Source organism: Fusarium mangiferae, assembly GCF_900044065.1.
Source record: "Fusarium mangiferae strain MRC7560 genome assembly, contig: FMAN_scaffold016, whole genome shotgun sequence".
In the NCBI taxonomy this organism is placed as follows: Eukaryota; Fungi; Ascomycota; class Sordariomycetes; order Hypocreales; family Nectriaceae; genus Fusarium; species Fusarium mangiferae.
In genome coordinates this window covers 525,006-540,616 of record NW_024573936.1, presented here as the reverse complement: position 1 = coordinate 540,616, position 15,611 = coordinate 525,006, and the positions used below count along the sequence as shown (strand labels likewise).

General features: G+C 48.9%; 5 protein-coding genes and 1 non-coding gene across 6 annotated transcripts; 3 read left to right on the top strand and 3 right to left on the bottom strand.

Moving 5' to 3' along the window:
- Window positions 1-301: 301 nt before the first annotated feature.
- FMAN_10688 (putative endo-polygalacturonase 6) lies at window positions 302-1,449 on the bottom strand (the record flags this gene model as incomplete). The annotated part of the gene is made up of 3 exons (XM_041823824.1): window positions 302-666; window positions 716-1,219; window positions 1,269-1,449. The coding sequence occupies 3 exons, from the start codon at window positions 1,447-1,449 to the stop codon at window positions 302-304; spliced, it is 1,050 nt and encodes a 349-aa protein (XP_041689365.1).
- A 2,188-nt stretch (window positions 1,450-3,637) lies between these two features.
- On the bottom strand, window positions 3,638-4,661 carry FMAN_10689 (uncharacterized protein; the record flags this gene model as incomplete). Its single annotated transcript, XM_041823821.1, has 2 exons — window positions 3,638-4,045; window positions 4,092-4,661. 2 exons carry the CDS (start codon window positions 4,659-4,661, stop codon window positions 3,638-3,640), a joined length of 978 nt encoding a protein of 325 aa, XP_041689364.1.
- Window positions 4,662-8,087: 3,426 nt separating this feature from the next.
- On the top strand, window positions 8,088-9,831 carry FMAN_10690 (uncharacterized protein; the record flags this gene model as incomplete). The annotated part of the gene is made up of 5 exons (XM_041823820.1): window positions 8,088-8,112; window positions 8,160-8,576; window positions 8,625-8,994; window positions 9,042-9,476; window positions 9,534-9,831. 5 exons carry the CDS (start codon window positions 8,088-8,090, stop codon window positions 9,829-9,831), a joined length of 1,545 nt encoding a protein of 514 aa, XP_041689363.1.
- Window positions 9,832-10,988: 1,157 nt separating this feature from the next.
- Window positions 10,989-12,161, top strand: FMAN_10691 (uncharacterized protein; the record flags this gene model as incomplete). Its single annotated transcript, XM_041823819.1, has 1 exon — window positions 10,989-12,161. The coding sequence occupies one exon, from the start codon at window positions 10,989-10,991 to the stop codon at window positions 12,159-12,161; it is 1,173 nt and encodes a 390-aa protein (XP_041689362.1).
- A 1,369-nt stretch (window positions 12,162-13,530) lies between these two features.
- FMAN_10692 (related to AVO2 Component of a complex containing the Tor2p kinase and other proteins, which may have a role in regulation of cell growth) lies at window positions 13,531-14,310 on the bottom strand (the record flags this gene model as incomplete). The annotated part of the gene is made up of 1 exon (XM_041823818.1): window positions 13,531-14,310. The coding sequence occupies one exon, from the start codon at window positions 14,308-14,310 to the stop codon at window positions 13,531-13,533; it is 780 nt and encodes a 259-aa protein (XP_041689361.1).
- A 1,182-nt stretch (window positions 14,311-15,492) lies between these two features.
- On the top strand, window positions 15,493-15,575 carry tRNA. The gene is given in 2 exon segments: window positions 15,493-15,529; window positions 15,540-15,575. It is a non-coding gene; the product is annotated as a tRNA-Lys (tRNA).
- The last annotated feature ends 36 nt before the right edge of the window (window positions 15,576-15,611 follow it).

Here is a 15,611-nt window from a genome sequence, read left to right as displayed (position 1 = left end):
AATGGGGCATCAATAGACAGGGATAGAGAAAAGTTGCGGAGGGTCTAGACGGGCAGTAATACACGACAGAAGTTGCTCAGATACGCAGTCTTGAGCGAACACCTAGCGACATGCAGCAGTGAACACTGAACAGTCTGTCCATAAATCATGGCATATCATTAACTACCGACAAGGTATGGAGTATCTCATAAACAATCCCATTCCCTCCCCGTTCGGGGGATCTTATCATTCCTGATCTAAACAATCAACTCTCATGTATACATATCACAAACGACAGCCTTTGTCTTTTTGAGTTTACCCTCTACAGCTTCGAGGGGGTCTCATTGTGGTTCTTGATCTCAACGATCAACTTTCCAGTGTTGATACCCTTGTAAAGGTCGACCAGAGCCTGCTCAGCAACCTTGAGACCACCGCGAACAACAGTCTCGGTCTTCTTGAGCTTACCCTCCGCGATCCACTGAGCCAGCTCAGCACGGGCAGCGGGGAAGTCCTTGACGTGGTCGAGGACGATGAAGCCCTGCATTCGGATGCGCATGGTGACGATCTGGGAGAATGCTCGGGGGCCCTGGGGCTTGGCGGCGTTGTACTGGCTGACGAGACCGCACTCGATGAAGCGAGCGTGTTCCTTTGCTCGCATGAGACACATGTCGAGGATATCGCCACCGACTAAGATATGTTAGTTCTGTCATGTTTCAAGATTCGAGGTGAGACTGACCATTGTCGTAGTAGACATCGATATAGTCCTTTGTCGCCTCAGCGAACTTCTCCTTAAAGTCATCCGCCTTGTAGTTCAGCGCAACATCGAAGCCCAACTCCTCAGTGAGCCACTTGCACTTATCATCACCACCCGCAATACCCACGACCCTCGCACCCTTGAGCTTAGCGATCTGGCCCGCCACACTTCCGGTAGCACCAGCAGCGCCCGACACGACGACGAGCTCACCGGGCTTAGGGTCAGCGATCTTGGACATGCCAACCCAAGCAGTCAAGCTGGTCATTCCAAGAGCAGAAAGCATGTCCTTGGGGTCCTGGAGGCCGGGGTACAAAGACGCAGGCTCGAAACGACCTTCGGGGAGGATAGCGAATTCGGTCCAGCCTGTTAGGGCGGAGACGATGTCGCCCTCCTTGGCCTGCTTGCTCTTTGAGGCGAGGACGCGGCATGCGCATGAACCACGCATGGTTTGGCCGATCTGAACGGGGGGGAGATAAGATCGCATGTCTGGGGTTGTTAGTGGCGACGAGAGGTTACTGAGAAGGGGGAGGTATACCTCGGAGCCAGCCTCGCATGGCGGGGTCGAGGGATAGATAGAGGGTCTCAACGAGGATTTGACCATCTTGGAGATCAGCTGGTGTGGGAGCTGGAGATGTCTTTTGGGTAAAGGTCTGGCCAGGGATGATGTCGGTGGTGGGACGCTCGGCGAGCACGATGGAGAGGTTATCACGGGCCATTGTGAAACAGTTGTGATGGTGTTGTTTACTTGGTGTATGCAGGGTTGGTTGGTGCTGGGGTAAGGTAGTGTTGATGCTGGTGTTGGTGTAAGGTGGTTGTGTTGTGGAATGTTGAGCAGCAGGTTTGTGTCTCTCAAAGTTGTAAGACAGTAGGTCGATCTTTCCAGTATTTATACCAGTAGCAAGTGTATCTTTTTTTTTCACGATGATAAACACAGAGCGTATCACACTTCTTTTCGTCCTGTGAATAAGTAAACAAAAAAGAATCTAGTTAGTTAGTAGTTCGGATCAGTCTCAACAATCCGGGGACTCAGGCCTTTTAGTACCTCACTTTTTCACTCACGGTCCTTTGAGCAGACAGCTAAGTTAGCACATTCTCTAGTGCGGCATGTCTTGTCTCTCTGGGGTTGTTATCTCCGTGAGGTTTAGAGCGGTGTCTGGGTCAGCTCTCCCACTGCCAACTGAGAAAAAGGCGCTAGGACGCGGGACGCTATTCCCATGAGGACATATCCCCGTCAAGTGTAAAACTGTTCGGCACCGGCGCCCTCGGGGATCGACCGGCGGTGGGGAACGCACCGGCCGCCAGAAAGAAAAAAGCTGGGGAGGATGTGATTCAGCTCTGTCCATGTTGAGAAAACGTGTCCGGTCGTAAGCAGCAGTGCAGTGCCGAGGTTCGGACGCTTCGCCTTAGGGGGTAATTGGGGCCTTGATTGAAACTCAGCTTTCATGCTGGGCGTCCAATGGTGCGTCACTATGCCATTTTGCAGTTTATTTTTATTTTTTTGGCTCTCCCAATTCCGTCTCTTGTTTTGTTCTGTCTTGGTAATCCCTCCGACGGACAGACTCAAAACCTCGCTATCCGTCGGTGCCGTATTTGAAACTGCGTCCGGAGGATTCGTAATACTGGACGTGTATGTACCTCATGTGATTGGTATTCGAAGACACCGGTAGAGATGACGTTTGTTTAAGACGCAAGCCTCGGGACCCCGCTGGACGTACATACGTTTGGCCGAAAGGTTATAACGATGGGGATCTTTGGAGGCGGTAATGGTAAACGCTTCGCTTCGCTTCCGGACCCGATCTCTCGGCCGAAGTGACATGGATTGTCATCGCCAATCAATGGGCAGACTCGGCAGTTGAAGGGACTATAATGCAGGTAATATCATAGCCAAGTCACGGCTGTGTATTTGTGGGTGGTTGTAAGCACTCTCTTCCTCCTTCTTGGGTCATCTTGAGAGTCGACATGGTCGTGCTTCGTCTTGTAGCATCCGGGCGATAGTTCAATGTCAAGTTATTCTCCGATCTGATCTGCATTAAACGAGAGGCACATTCATGCATGATGTCATTCCTTTCATCCTGAACATTACTCAAATGTCTTGATAGCCCCATGTGTTCTTCCAGCAATACACGGTCAGAATTGAGGTCCGACGCCGTTGTAAGTTGTCTCCGAACATACTCAATTGAAGTGGCTAGAGTAAACGGATTTCAGAGCCTCCAAGTCCGCCTCAGCATTGAACTCTCAACCACTCTCAGGCTTTAATTGCCGTTTACGGACACACGGCGTCTGAGGTTGCATTGCGTCCGCTTTGCAGCCGAGACCGGCACCTTGAGCCCACTGTTCTCCCCTCAAAGTTCCGGTCACTTTTTTTAATACCTCTACAGAACTCTAAAATGTGATCGGACATATACCCATTGTCAGGGCTTTGAAGCGGTCATGAAAACTCACCGTTCTGGTATCATGATGAGGCTGGCGTCTACGAGCTGGTTGAATACGACTCTGCTGGAGTGTCTTGAAGACTTATGCATCCGTAAAATCGCACCGTCAGTTCACAAGGGGAGGCCTTAAAACTAACCACTTCTTTTCTATAGGTAGAAAGGGCTCAGGTCGGTTTGGGTAAACTTGGAATAATTTACAAAGCCTTGAGGCCAGTTTATTTTGCCACTCTGATTCAATTCTTTGGAGGTAGTCCTCGCGTCTAATATGTACTTGAAGAAGAAACTATACTCCCATCTCACATCATCATTCAGTGACACGTTCTTTCAGTACTCAAGTATCTCATCAACAAGTTCCCGGTCAAAGCAGCCAGCCGCCCAACCTACACTTGCCGCCAAACACTCCAGCACATGAACGCGCCACATAATTCTGATACACAACTCTCGCCAGCTCAACAAGGCTTACACCAACAACTTAAAAGTTAGAGCTAGCCTTGTACTGAGCCCCAGCAGTAACGCCAACATTCTTAACGACAACACTCTTTCCTGTGCTGCTAGTAACCTTGACATCAACAGAAGTCTTGCCAAAGCCAGCAGGGTTCTCGAAGAAGTTGTAGTCCTTGCGTTCAGTGCTCTTCCAGGTGCTACCGCCGTCAGTGGAGACCTGCACGCTCTTGACGGGCTCGTTGGCGTTGACGACCTGGATAGAGAACCAGTTGGCGGAAGTGCCCTCCTTGTTATGGAGCACGAGCGGAGTGGAGATGCCGCACTCGACGAACTTGTACGAGGTCTTGACGATGCCGTCTGTGCCGCCGACGGCTTTGAAGGCGTCGGGGAAGAGATCGAGATGGCCGGGGTCACATTCGGGGCACTTGTCGACGATCTGATGGAGTCAGCTTGGTAACTTCTTGTTAGTGTGGAGGGCTTACCATGGCCTTGATGGTGCCTGAAGGACCGGTGACTTCGATACAAGCACCGCAGTTGGCGGCGTTGTCCCACTTCTGGCCAGAGAAAGCAGTTCCGAGGATATCAGAGGGGAGGGTGTAGGTTGAGAACATGCAGTTTCCACCAGCGAGGTTTCCACCGTAGAAGGTAGAAGATCCAGAGACGGAGGCACCGTTACCGATAGGTGTAGATTTGGAGCCAGAGCCGGAGCCGGAGCCGGTACTAGGAGTAGATGTCTTGGTGGTGCTGGGCTTGGTGGTGCTGGGCTTGGTGGTGCTGGGCTTGGTAGTCTTGGGCTTAGAGGCCTTGGGCTTAGAGACCTTCTTCGGCTTGGTAGTCTTGGACTTGGTAGTCTTGGGCTTGGAAGCAGCAGTCTTGACCTCGACGGGAGAAGACTTCTGGCTAACAACCTGAGGGGCCTGGGAGATGACAGGCTCGGGAACAGGGTACTGAGTGTGGACGGGCTCAACCGCAGAAGAGTGCGAGTGTCGGACCTTGCAGGCTCGGCCCATGACAGCGGGAGCTGCGAGAAGAATGGGGAGGAAGAACTTCATCGTGATCGACAAAACAAGTTTCAGATGTTGAATGGATGCCAAGTGATTGTCTTGGGGCTTGCCAAGAACTGAGATTTGGTACAAAAAGAGTGAATTTACTTGAAATGAATGAACGAACGAACTGAACCGGAACCGTCGAGATTCGGTGTCAAGAAATGAGTGACTGAATGAGAGAATGAGAGAAAGTGTCAAAGCTAACAATCCCAAATCGAAGAGGGAGAACGAGCTTATTATCTAGCACTCTACTCCGTACAATTAAACTAACCGGATCCCCGGCACATCATCCAATCTCACTCCTGCAGCATGAAATGAACGCCTCTGGTGACAACAGACAAACAGGTCTAGAAGCCTCCTTCGGTAGGGCTGACACACGCTTCCACGATCCCTCTAATTTCGCAGCCGGGGGTGCTTACAGGGGTGACCACGCCAACGGCCGGGGGGCGACATGATGGAAAACGGTCGAGCCAAACTCGATTGGTGCGAGGGGCCGTCAGGAATGGCCCGATCGAACCGAGAGGATCGAGTGTTGGTTAGATTGTGGTGGTGATGGTGGTGGTGATTTGGTGGGTGTATCGACAGATTAGAGTTTCATGCGGTGGTGGGAGACGGAGAAATTTCACGGAGGAATTGTTCGAGAGTTGGTATGAGCTGTTATTGGATCTTTTGCGTGAGTTAGTCTGTGTGTCTGAGATGGGAGATCGTAGAGTTACATCGTGGTCGGGAACCGGTTGATTGATTGACGCTACCAATTCTGAAACTCATCGGCACTTGTTTCTTCTCCAGACGAAAGGCTCTCAAGACTTTAACTAATGGATAGGAAGTACATGTAGAATATCCCAGGACATGACTACTGAGCCCCTTTTCGATGTTATTTTCCCTTGTTTAGCGTCTTGAGCCCTTCTGGCACCTCGAGAAGTGGAAAGGTTCATCACTTGGGTGGATAAAACGTGGAGTGTAACAGAAGTCGTTGAAACGCCAAGACTGAAACTGTTTCTGCTGGGATACGTCAGTTCGTTTGTGGATGCGTTGCGATTCATCTGTTATGGAGAGAAACTCTTTCTTCTTTCAATTGAAGTCTCGTCTATCTCACCAGTCATGACCGCCACTATGATGAACCGCGTGATAGAGTGAATCGAGAGTCTTGCCTGTGTTGAAATTGCCTACCCTGAACCAGCTTGCGTTTCATCAGCTGACATCACTTGAGGGACGTCCGAACACTTCCAGACCAGAATGAGACTGCTAGAAGTCGATTGATTTATGTTCCATCGCTCAAAGAGCTATTTTGAGTGTGCTTTTCCTCAGTTGTATTGAGAAAGTCTTGGTGAAAGATCCACCAGTTTGCGAAATCGCTGTCTCTGCTATTTGCAGAATGAGATCACCTTCACGCCGTTGTTTTGAAGCTATCACGTGCCCTGGAAATCTTGTCCTCTTGCCTTGTCAGCAGAGATGAAGGCCCATACAACAGTTGAAATGACCATCTGCATGAGATAAGCAAAGTTCAGACTCAATTCTGATGCGCTCTAGTCGCATCGCAGATGAATTGGTGGTGAACCAAGCTCGGCAAGGAAGTGACGCGTCCGCGTATTAGAATTATCTCACAATGTAACAATGATACGTTGCAGAATGAAGCAGTCTATCATCTTGAAGCTGCAGGATGCGAGTGTAGTGGATACGAGGAGATATCACTTACACACACAAGGTGAACATACCTCTGGAGGATGGCGACAAACATAGAGGTCTCCACATCTTGTTCCATTCACTTGCTCATTCAGTGAGGTATTGTTCATGCCGTGCACACGTATGTAAGCCTTTCTAGCCCGCATCATTGACATCATTGAACAAAATCCAACCTGCCCAATGGTCTTTTTATTCCCGACTGTGAGCTAAGCTTCGAACCGCGTTCCTACAGGTGCGGGTAGGGCACAGGTTATCAAGGGGGATGCTCTGGTCGATCTCCAGAGAAAACGTTCCGTGCTGATTCAGAATTTGTTCTAGTGATGCTGAGGTATAATGGGATACTGTTGGCTCGGGTATGAGACTACAAGGACGCTTGGCTCAGTGCTAGGAAATGTAACTCAGCATGATCTCCGTCAAAGACTGTTCCCGCTGAACTTTAAGTTCAGGAGTGTCGGTAACCTTGGCCGAGACCCCCAGATCATTACCGTTCTCGTCTGCACTATCAATTTACCCGTCTTGGGTTAGACGACCGACTTGGCAAATGGGCTTGTTCAAATGACAATTTCATTGTCTTCCCGTAAAACCTGCTTCGGCATAGAACTGATCATTTTGTCGGAATACAAGAACTCTCGTATCGCATCGATCCTTCTAATGACTTTTCAAGAAAGGCCACTGGCTGGGAGGTCAATTAGCGTAAGACGATAACGTCACAAGCTTTTCTTGCTCCCCCGATTATCGTATTCCCTGGGCCCATACCCCGAATAATTTGGGGGAATTTGGGGAAGAATTCGGGGAATGGAGAGAAACTTTCCCCACACGCCGCCGCTGATGACATAGCCAAATGGTTCCAAGATATCGACTTCAACGACAATTTCCCGTCTTTTCGACGCCCAAAGCCCCAGACTTTGAGTTTAGGCAAAATAGAAATAAATATGATTGAGTCGGTCATTACAATCCATCTCCAAGAATGCAGCCGGTATCAGTGAGGCAGTGGAGCCGCAACACGGCCTCGAAATCAGGCACATACAAACACAGCGACGATCATTGCTTTGCTGCACTCGCAACAGGATAACATGCGCTCCAATCATGATCAGCCAAGGCTTCCACAGTCTTTCGAGAAATCGTATTTCGGATGTCAACTCTGCACCGTTATGGCGCTGTTGGAGTACCCCGGTGTGACATCCAGACAGGGTCCCCCATGTTCGTTTTTCGATGATATCATTTCTTGGAACGTCTGTTCGCGGAGCCGCTCATGTGTTCGCTGAGGTATCGAATCTTGGACTCGTGTGGTATTGTGAGTGAATGAAACACTGTCTGTAATATCACAAGCCAAGCTAAAGTCATGGGGGGAAAGGAAAGTCGTGACGACCCTAAATGACAAAAATATTTAGGTAAGTTAGCATAAATTTGGGATATCTTTAGGTAAATTTAGGATACCTTTTGCCAAGTTTATTTTACCACCTTATGTTAAGGATCCGGTATTTTCTTGCTCTCTGAGGCTAAGCCAAGCCCACCAACGCTATCAACCACAAAGCGACGATCACCCCGTGGGCAAACCTCCACGAGTGCATGACGTTAAGCGGGCCCCCTTCACATCGCAAACCCTCACTCGCGCGCTTCTAACCTTCTCCACGCCATCCTTGACGATGCTCCCGAGGGTGTTCTTATATAAAGAACAGCTCCAGCCCGACTGAGGACTTCACCGTTCAAGAGACTGCAGTTCTTTGAGTGTCATTCACAACATCCACCATGTATCGGATCTGGAACATCTACGGTACAGTCACTTCTTCCTTGATAATGGACTGTAGCTAATACATGCAGCGCTTGCTGCCATTGGCACGATCGGCGGCATGCTCTTCGGTTTCGACATCAGCTCTATGAGCGCCTGGATCGGCTCCGACCAATATCTTGACTACTTCAACAGCCCAGGCTCAACCGAGCAAGGCGGCATCACAGCCTCCATGTCAGCAGGATCATTCGTCGGCGCCCTCGTCGCTGGAGGTATTGCCGATAAGCTTGGTCGACGAAAGGCTCTCATGATCGCTTGTCTGTTCTGGATCGCGGGTGCTGTTCTTCAGTGTTCTGCGCAGAATGTGGCGCACCTTATCGTTGGTCGTGTTGTGAGCGGTGTTGCTGTTGGTATTACGAGTTCGCAGGTCCTTGTGTACCTTGCGGAACTTGCGCCTTCGGATATTAGAGGGAGAATTGTTGGAATTCAGCAGTGGTCTATTGAATGGGGTGAGTTCCACAACATTCTATGGAAAAGTTCTGTGCTAATGTAACCAGGTATCTTGATTATGTATCTCATCTCTTACGGATGCTCCGTTGGAGTTGATGGACCAGCTGCCTTCCGCATCGCATGGGGAATCCAAGCCGTGCCAGGCTTCATCCTCCTGGCTGGCCTGTTCTTCTTTCCTGAGTCACCTCGATGGCTTGCCCAGCACGATCGCTGGGAAGAGGCGCATTACAACCTTGCCCACCTCCACGCTGGCGGCGACCTCGACAGTCCAGTTGTGATCGCCGAGATGGAAGAGGTCCGCGAAGCTGTACGCATCGCTCGTGAGTCCAAGGATATCGGCTATCTCGGCCTCTTTGCGCCTGGAGTCTGGAAGCGCACTGTTGTTGGTGTGAGTGTCCAGATCTGGCAGCAACTTCTGTAAGTGTACCCCTGAAACTCGTGAGAATAGCTACTAATAAGACCAGGGGCGGAAATGTCATGCTCTACTATCTCGTCTACATCTTCAACATGGCTGGAATGACTGGAAACACCGCTCTAACATCCTCCATCATCCAATACGTCATCTTCCTCGTAACAACCGGCATTGTTCTGCCCTACATCGATCGTCTCGGCCGCCGACCTCTCCTCATCAGCGGAGCATTGATCTGCGGTGTCCTTCACTTCACCAGTGGGGCTGTCATGGCTGTTCACGGCTACCCCGTTGACGGTATCGAAGGTAACGACATCCTTACTTGGGCCATTTCAGGAGCTCCCGCCAAAGCAGTCATCGCCCTGGCATACATCTTTGTGGGCATCTACGGTCTTACCTGGGCACCTGTTGCATGGATCTACGCCAGTGAAGTCTTCCCCCTAAAGTACCGAGCCAAGGGTGTTGGCCTCGCCGCCTCTGGTAACTGGATGTAAGTCCTTCCCCCCACTACCAGACCAATCACATGTACTGACATATGAACTCACAGCTTCAACTTGGCACTCGCCTTCTTTGTCCCACCGTCGTTCACAAACATCCAGTGGCAGACATACATGATCTTCGGAACATTCTGTATCGCCATGACGTTCCACGCTTTCTTCACTTATCCTGAGACAGCACGCAAGACCCTTGAGGAAGTTGATGTTTTGTTTGATAGTAACGTGCCTGCTTGGCGAAGTGCAAAGGCTAGTGGTGGGTTTGATGAGAAGGTTCAGGAGGCGAGGCGCACTGGTGGTCTGAAGGGGGAGCTTGAGGAGAGGGAGGCGACTCATGCTGAGACTGCGTAACATTCATGTTGATGATTTGTTACAGTGTAGTGTTTGAGTTTCAAAGTTTGGACATATCCATGCACCCAATGATATGGTGTTGTATGTATTGTGTGCTACTAAACCTTCCATGCCGGTGTCCACTTGAACTCTGTCGGATGACTGGTCTCGCTCATCAATTGCTTAACCAATCCCGTCCAGGTGTCACACAACTAAGTTTGGTCGACAGTGATCACGTGTTGACAGAAGACTCATGGTCTTCGTATTTTCCTAAGTGCTAAACACCGTACCTATTTGTCACACTATCGGGTTCATCTTGGAGATATCCAATAATTACTTGTCCTAACCAAGCGATCTATCCGCCTTTGCCCAACCTTGTGTAATGGTTCAAGCTCGCAAAGTGTCTAATTGTTTCAATGATGCTTAATGCCACACGCAATATCTTCGTTAAATGTGTTCCACAAAGCCTTTGGGATAGGCATTCCCGCGTTCTGTAACACACTGCATCAAACAGTATGATACACATCCTCAAAGAAGACGGCCCGTATCGGAAATATACACGGAAGCTGAGGTCAAACTTCATTTCTTTGCCCTGTTGCCCCGCAATCTGTGAGAGCAGTGTGTATCCAGCGGGTATAGAAGCATCCCATTCATATGTATCATTGCACCGAATGCAGAGTTTTTATCGAGTTCGCTTATACATGTAAGTAATTGGCCTTAAGCTTTTGCAGCATCAAACAAATTGCGGTGAGTCACTGGTTGTGAGGCTTAATTTCCTATCACGTGTGTTCCTTGGTGTGACAACCAAAGAGTTGTGAAACTATTCACATTGTTGCCTATGATTCACAGTTTCCCTTACATCAACTACATTAACTCTGTTTCTACTCTCTCTAACTTTTCACTGTACCTGTGAATCACCGACACTTTGACTCTTACTGAGACTTTTCTTACAGCATACGACTAAACCTTTTGTGCTCCTCATCTGCCAATCCTATTGCCTTTGAGTTCCTGAGCCTCATTTTACCAAACTCTACTGCCGCAATCTCAAATCGCTCGAGGTATAAAGTAGCAGCCCTGTCCTCTCCTCTCCTTGACTTGCGCTAAACTTCTCTTCCCAGACATCAAACTTGTCAACTCTTTTCTCCCTCTTTCACATCTTCCAGTACCAAACCGCAAGAATGCAGCGACCCAAAACCGACCAGGAGATCCGAAAGACCTGGACCCCGTTGCAGCGGCAGTTCGAGGCATGGTACGAAGCGAACAAAGCGCAAATCCGTCAATGCCACAGGCCAGGTGCCGATTACGATGCATTCAACCAGCTCATCGCCATGAGTTTCCCAAAGGAAGAAGATCAAAAGGCCTTCGAAGTCTGGGCCGAAGAGTGGTTGGGCCGCCACGCTGCGAGGATGACGTACAGGATGGAACCAGGGGAATTCCTCACTCAAGTCAGTAGGACCAACTTCACGGACACTAACTCGACTGGCGACCTTTTGCGGACGATCGCCTTGAACTATATGCCTTGGGTCCCTATTGGAAAGTCCAAGTACGGAGGTGTCGGAACCTTTTATGCGTTTAAACGCAACACCAATTTTCTTAAACCTGATCTTGTTGAGCCTGGTCCAAATGTCGTTGGTGACTACATTCTCACCATGAATCTCAAGTCCAAGACTCGTGCAGCGTCTGGTCTTGCACCTGCTTCAAGTTCAAGCAACGTGTTCAATCCTAGCATCAGGTCAACTTCTGTTAGCGAAGCCCCCTATGCTCGCGCACGCGCTTCTACTGCTTCTAACCGTTCCCCCACCAAAGAGAATCCCAACAAAGCTCCTGATGTGGATGAAAATATTGTATTCGCTCAGATCGGAACTCTCTACGTCTATGGGGGGGGCTACGTTGATCCTTCCCCAGCCACCATCCAAACCATCAACGAAGGTCCCTGGTGGCGAAACGGATTTTCCGTTGTTGTTCTTCTCAACCAGAAAGGCCAGCCTGGACCAGTCTACGTTGTGTACAATGATGCCAGTCCAAAGGATATTACAGGCAAAGATGAAACTGCTGTTGATCCGGAGGAGATTCCAGACACGGCAGGAGTCGCGGCTTACCATCAGCCTGGAAAGCTTCACCCAATGTGCAACCAGAAATTTACGGTTGCCAAGATTGCCGACTCTCTTGGCCGCCTTGGAAACCTTAACAACGTGTTCGTCTTTAAGGAAATCGCCAAGGATAAACGCATGCTTCGTTCCACAAAGATTGAGACTGACAAGACCACTGGGAAGAAGTTTATCCCTCATGCCACCCCTGCCAAGATCGTTGCAAGTGGCAGTCCTTCTCAAGCACCTTCAGGTGCTAAGTGAATATATTTGAGAAGGATTCATGGCGATATATGGTTGATGGATCTCGGATTCGTGGATGAATGGACACTGGCATTTTACTCTTTTGTCTTTCTTAGTACTTCGGCAGGGATTAGCCCATAAAAACTGAAAACCAAAACTTTAGCAATCATTTTATCTTTATTTATTCTAATAAAAACCATTTCCTTTCAGTGGCTAAATTCTGTTTCCATTCGTAAAGCGAGCTTAGCAACCTGAAGTTCTTAATCACTCCCATGTACCCCTGCAGCCAAGTCATTGTTGATCTCTACCAAGCAACATCGCAGGAAACGTATACGCCATGGAAAAGAATTAAGGTGACCGAAGAGTATTGAGAAAGCTTCTCATCATGAGAACAGGACGACGCTTCTGTTGTTGGAGTAGTCTTAGAAAGAACCAGAGCTTAATTACACCTATTATCTCTCGCAGTAGATGGAATCCACACAATTGATCTGGAAGAGCGAGACCGTGTTAATCTCATGGAGCGAGGCGAATGCTTACTGATAATTACCGTGTTGTTGTTAGTATTATCTTGTTTGAGAGAGGCCTACCTCATTTTGCTTCTTGGAGCTTGTTTCTAGTATGTGAAAGGCAAAGGCAATGTTCTTTCGCAATACCAATGCAGTCACTGGAAATGCTGCACCTCGTCCTCTCATAATTCGACAAAAGACGTCTCTTGCGCTGGGCCAGGTCTGATCTATGTGATGACCACAGGGAGGACGAGGCAAGTTCGTACAGTACCTGATGGAAAGGGTCTCGATGACAACCCAAAGAGTGTCTGCTTTCGAAAGACTGGCCTTAGTTGTTCTTTACCTCAGCAAGTTGGGTAAGACGCAGTAAAAAGACTGTTATTATCGTTAAAAAGATAATGTTCGACTTATGTCTAGCATCAGGCCGAGGTCGCCTTCGCTTGCCTTGTTTCTTCTTGCTAGACTTACTCCGACTAAGTTTCCAAACTGTTTATCTATAGTTTGTTCGATTTTGATGCAAGCAATCTTACTGTTAATCCTCCACAAGCCCCGTGAACAGAAGACAGTCAGACTTTGTCCTGCAACTTACACCAACAGCATAATTTCTGTAGCATGCGGGAGTCTTGAAGAACAAAAGACTAGATCTTCCGATAAGAAATAATTGTATAAATAGCTCATGTGCATCCTCTGAGTACTTGCTTGGTCTGTTGAGTGTCTGTGGGCAGCAAGGCCAATTAATGATCGAGATTAGCAATTGACTCTATAAAGTCCTCCGTGGGGAGCAAGGAAACACTAAACATGGATATAGGATGCTGGAGTGGTTCCCTCTACGGGTGTGTCACCGATAGTGGAATAGCAATGATTTTGAATAAGTTCTGCCTGATTTAGTCCTCGTCGCTAGTAGCCTCAACGACACGAACTCCTCCCCCCTTCTTGGCTGACTCAATCTCTCTCTTCTGTTGCTGCTGCTGTCTCTTCCCAACCTCATTCACCAGACCCTTCAGATAGACCTCGGCCTGAACAGTAGCGCTGTACGCAGCTGGTGTCCAGTTCCAGATGTTTCGCTTATGTATATCCGCGCCCGCCGCCAGCAGCGTTCGCAGCACTAACAGGTTTCCGTTCCCACTCGCAAAATGCAACGCCGTATTCCCTTCAACGTCCGCGCGGCGGACTGCATCGTAAGGTCCGCCGGGGACAAACGTAAGGAGGAGTTGGACGATAGTGTCGTGTCCGCCAAGGCTAGCTTCCATCACGGCATCGCGACCTCGGATGTCGCGGCGAAGTATACATGTTTTATCGTGTTCGCAGAGGAGTTGTACAACCTCGGTGTGGCCTTCGGCTGAGGCGAGCATAAGTGCTGTTTGATGGGTCTCGTTGAGTGCAGGGACTGGATCTTCGTGACCAAGCTGTAGGAGGACTTCGCAGACTTCGCGATGGCCTAGTGAGGCTGCTAGGTGCATGTTCGAATTGGAGAGACCGGATGGTGAAGAGTCGGGGTTGAGGAGGAGAGTGGGGTGTGACTTCAGAATTCGGCGGAGGAGTGTCGCATCATTGGCATGAATTGCCCGACGAACGCGAATAGAAGGTTCGATCCTACAGCTGATTAGTCTTGAGCATGATAATCTCGAGTTGGCGCTCTCACATGATAGGGGACGGCGGGTCATGACGGTTGCAATTCAGGCGAAAGAAACATGCCGCGCAATCGCGAAACAAACGAAAGTCGAATAGAACAAAAGAAACGAAAGGCAATTTACAAGCTGAAGATGGATGATGTTAATGACACTTTAGAGAAAGGAAACGCTAAATGAGGCTGTCGTTGAAGTAATGCAATGAAAGAGGGGAAGGGAATGGAAGCAAGGCAAGCAAGCAACAGAGTTGCCGTAGGTTGATGATAAGATTCCAAGAAAGCTTAACTCGGGCGAGGAAATGCTCTGCGCCCGCTTGCAACAAGCAGCTCCTCATGAAACAGGCGGCGCGGACCCCACATTGCGCTGACATCCGCTAACTGCAGTTGGCTTACCCGCTGTTTGCTACACGAGCCTGAGAGAACTCAAGAAGAGGTGCGTAAGAGCAGTTTACAATAAGTAATTTTACCTGCTTTTACTTGACTCAAGATATAAGCCAGAAAATGACCTATTTACTGCAAAAGCATTGGTCATCATGGTTTGTTATTGGTATCATGAAACCGTTAAAGCTCAATCAAGACCCACTGTTCTAAGCGCTGTCATGGTCTTTTGCTGGTGACGATGGAGCTTCATTGACGTCAGATTTACCCTAATGGGGCAATTCCTATTTGTTCATATAGTATTGCATCGAGACAGTTTATCCTATAGAACTCGTAGTGGTCCTCCATAGATATGCCCTCAAAATATTCTGAGAGATTTTTGTCATCTTTTTACTTTATACCAAGGTTCAACACGCTAATCGCCCAGGCCCTTGAGTTCAAGGGCTGGGGGAGGAAAGAAAACTCAGGACCTCAATTCCAAATGACAAAAATACTTAGGTAATATAGCCTAAGTTTAGGATGACTTTTGCTAAGTTTATTTTAACAGCCTACAGTAAGGTTTGCTGTTTTCTTGGCCCCGAGGGAAGGGATATGGCCAAAGAGTAAGCCGGGTTTGTCTCAGTGAATGGTTTGTTTGTTTCAAGCTTCTACTGGCCGACTCGCTGAATCGTCACGTCCCGCTTTCTTCAAAGAATCCCATCTGATTCACAATCTCACCAGCGCCCAGCAACAAAACATAAGTATCCCATCATTTCATAGCGAGATCACTGCAGTTTTTGAATATAATACCACTTTGTGGCTACCGATCTCATCAAACGGGCTTGATCACCCAGCGAAGCACGCCCGGTTAGCTCAATCGGTAGAGCGTGAGACTCTTAAGAGTTCACAATCTCAAGGTTGCGGGTTCGACCCCCGCATCGGGCTGTTCCTATAAATTACATATTCATGATTGAGATGTGC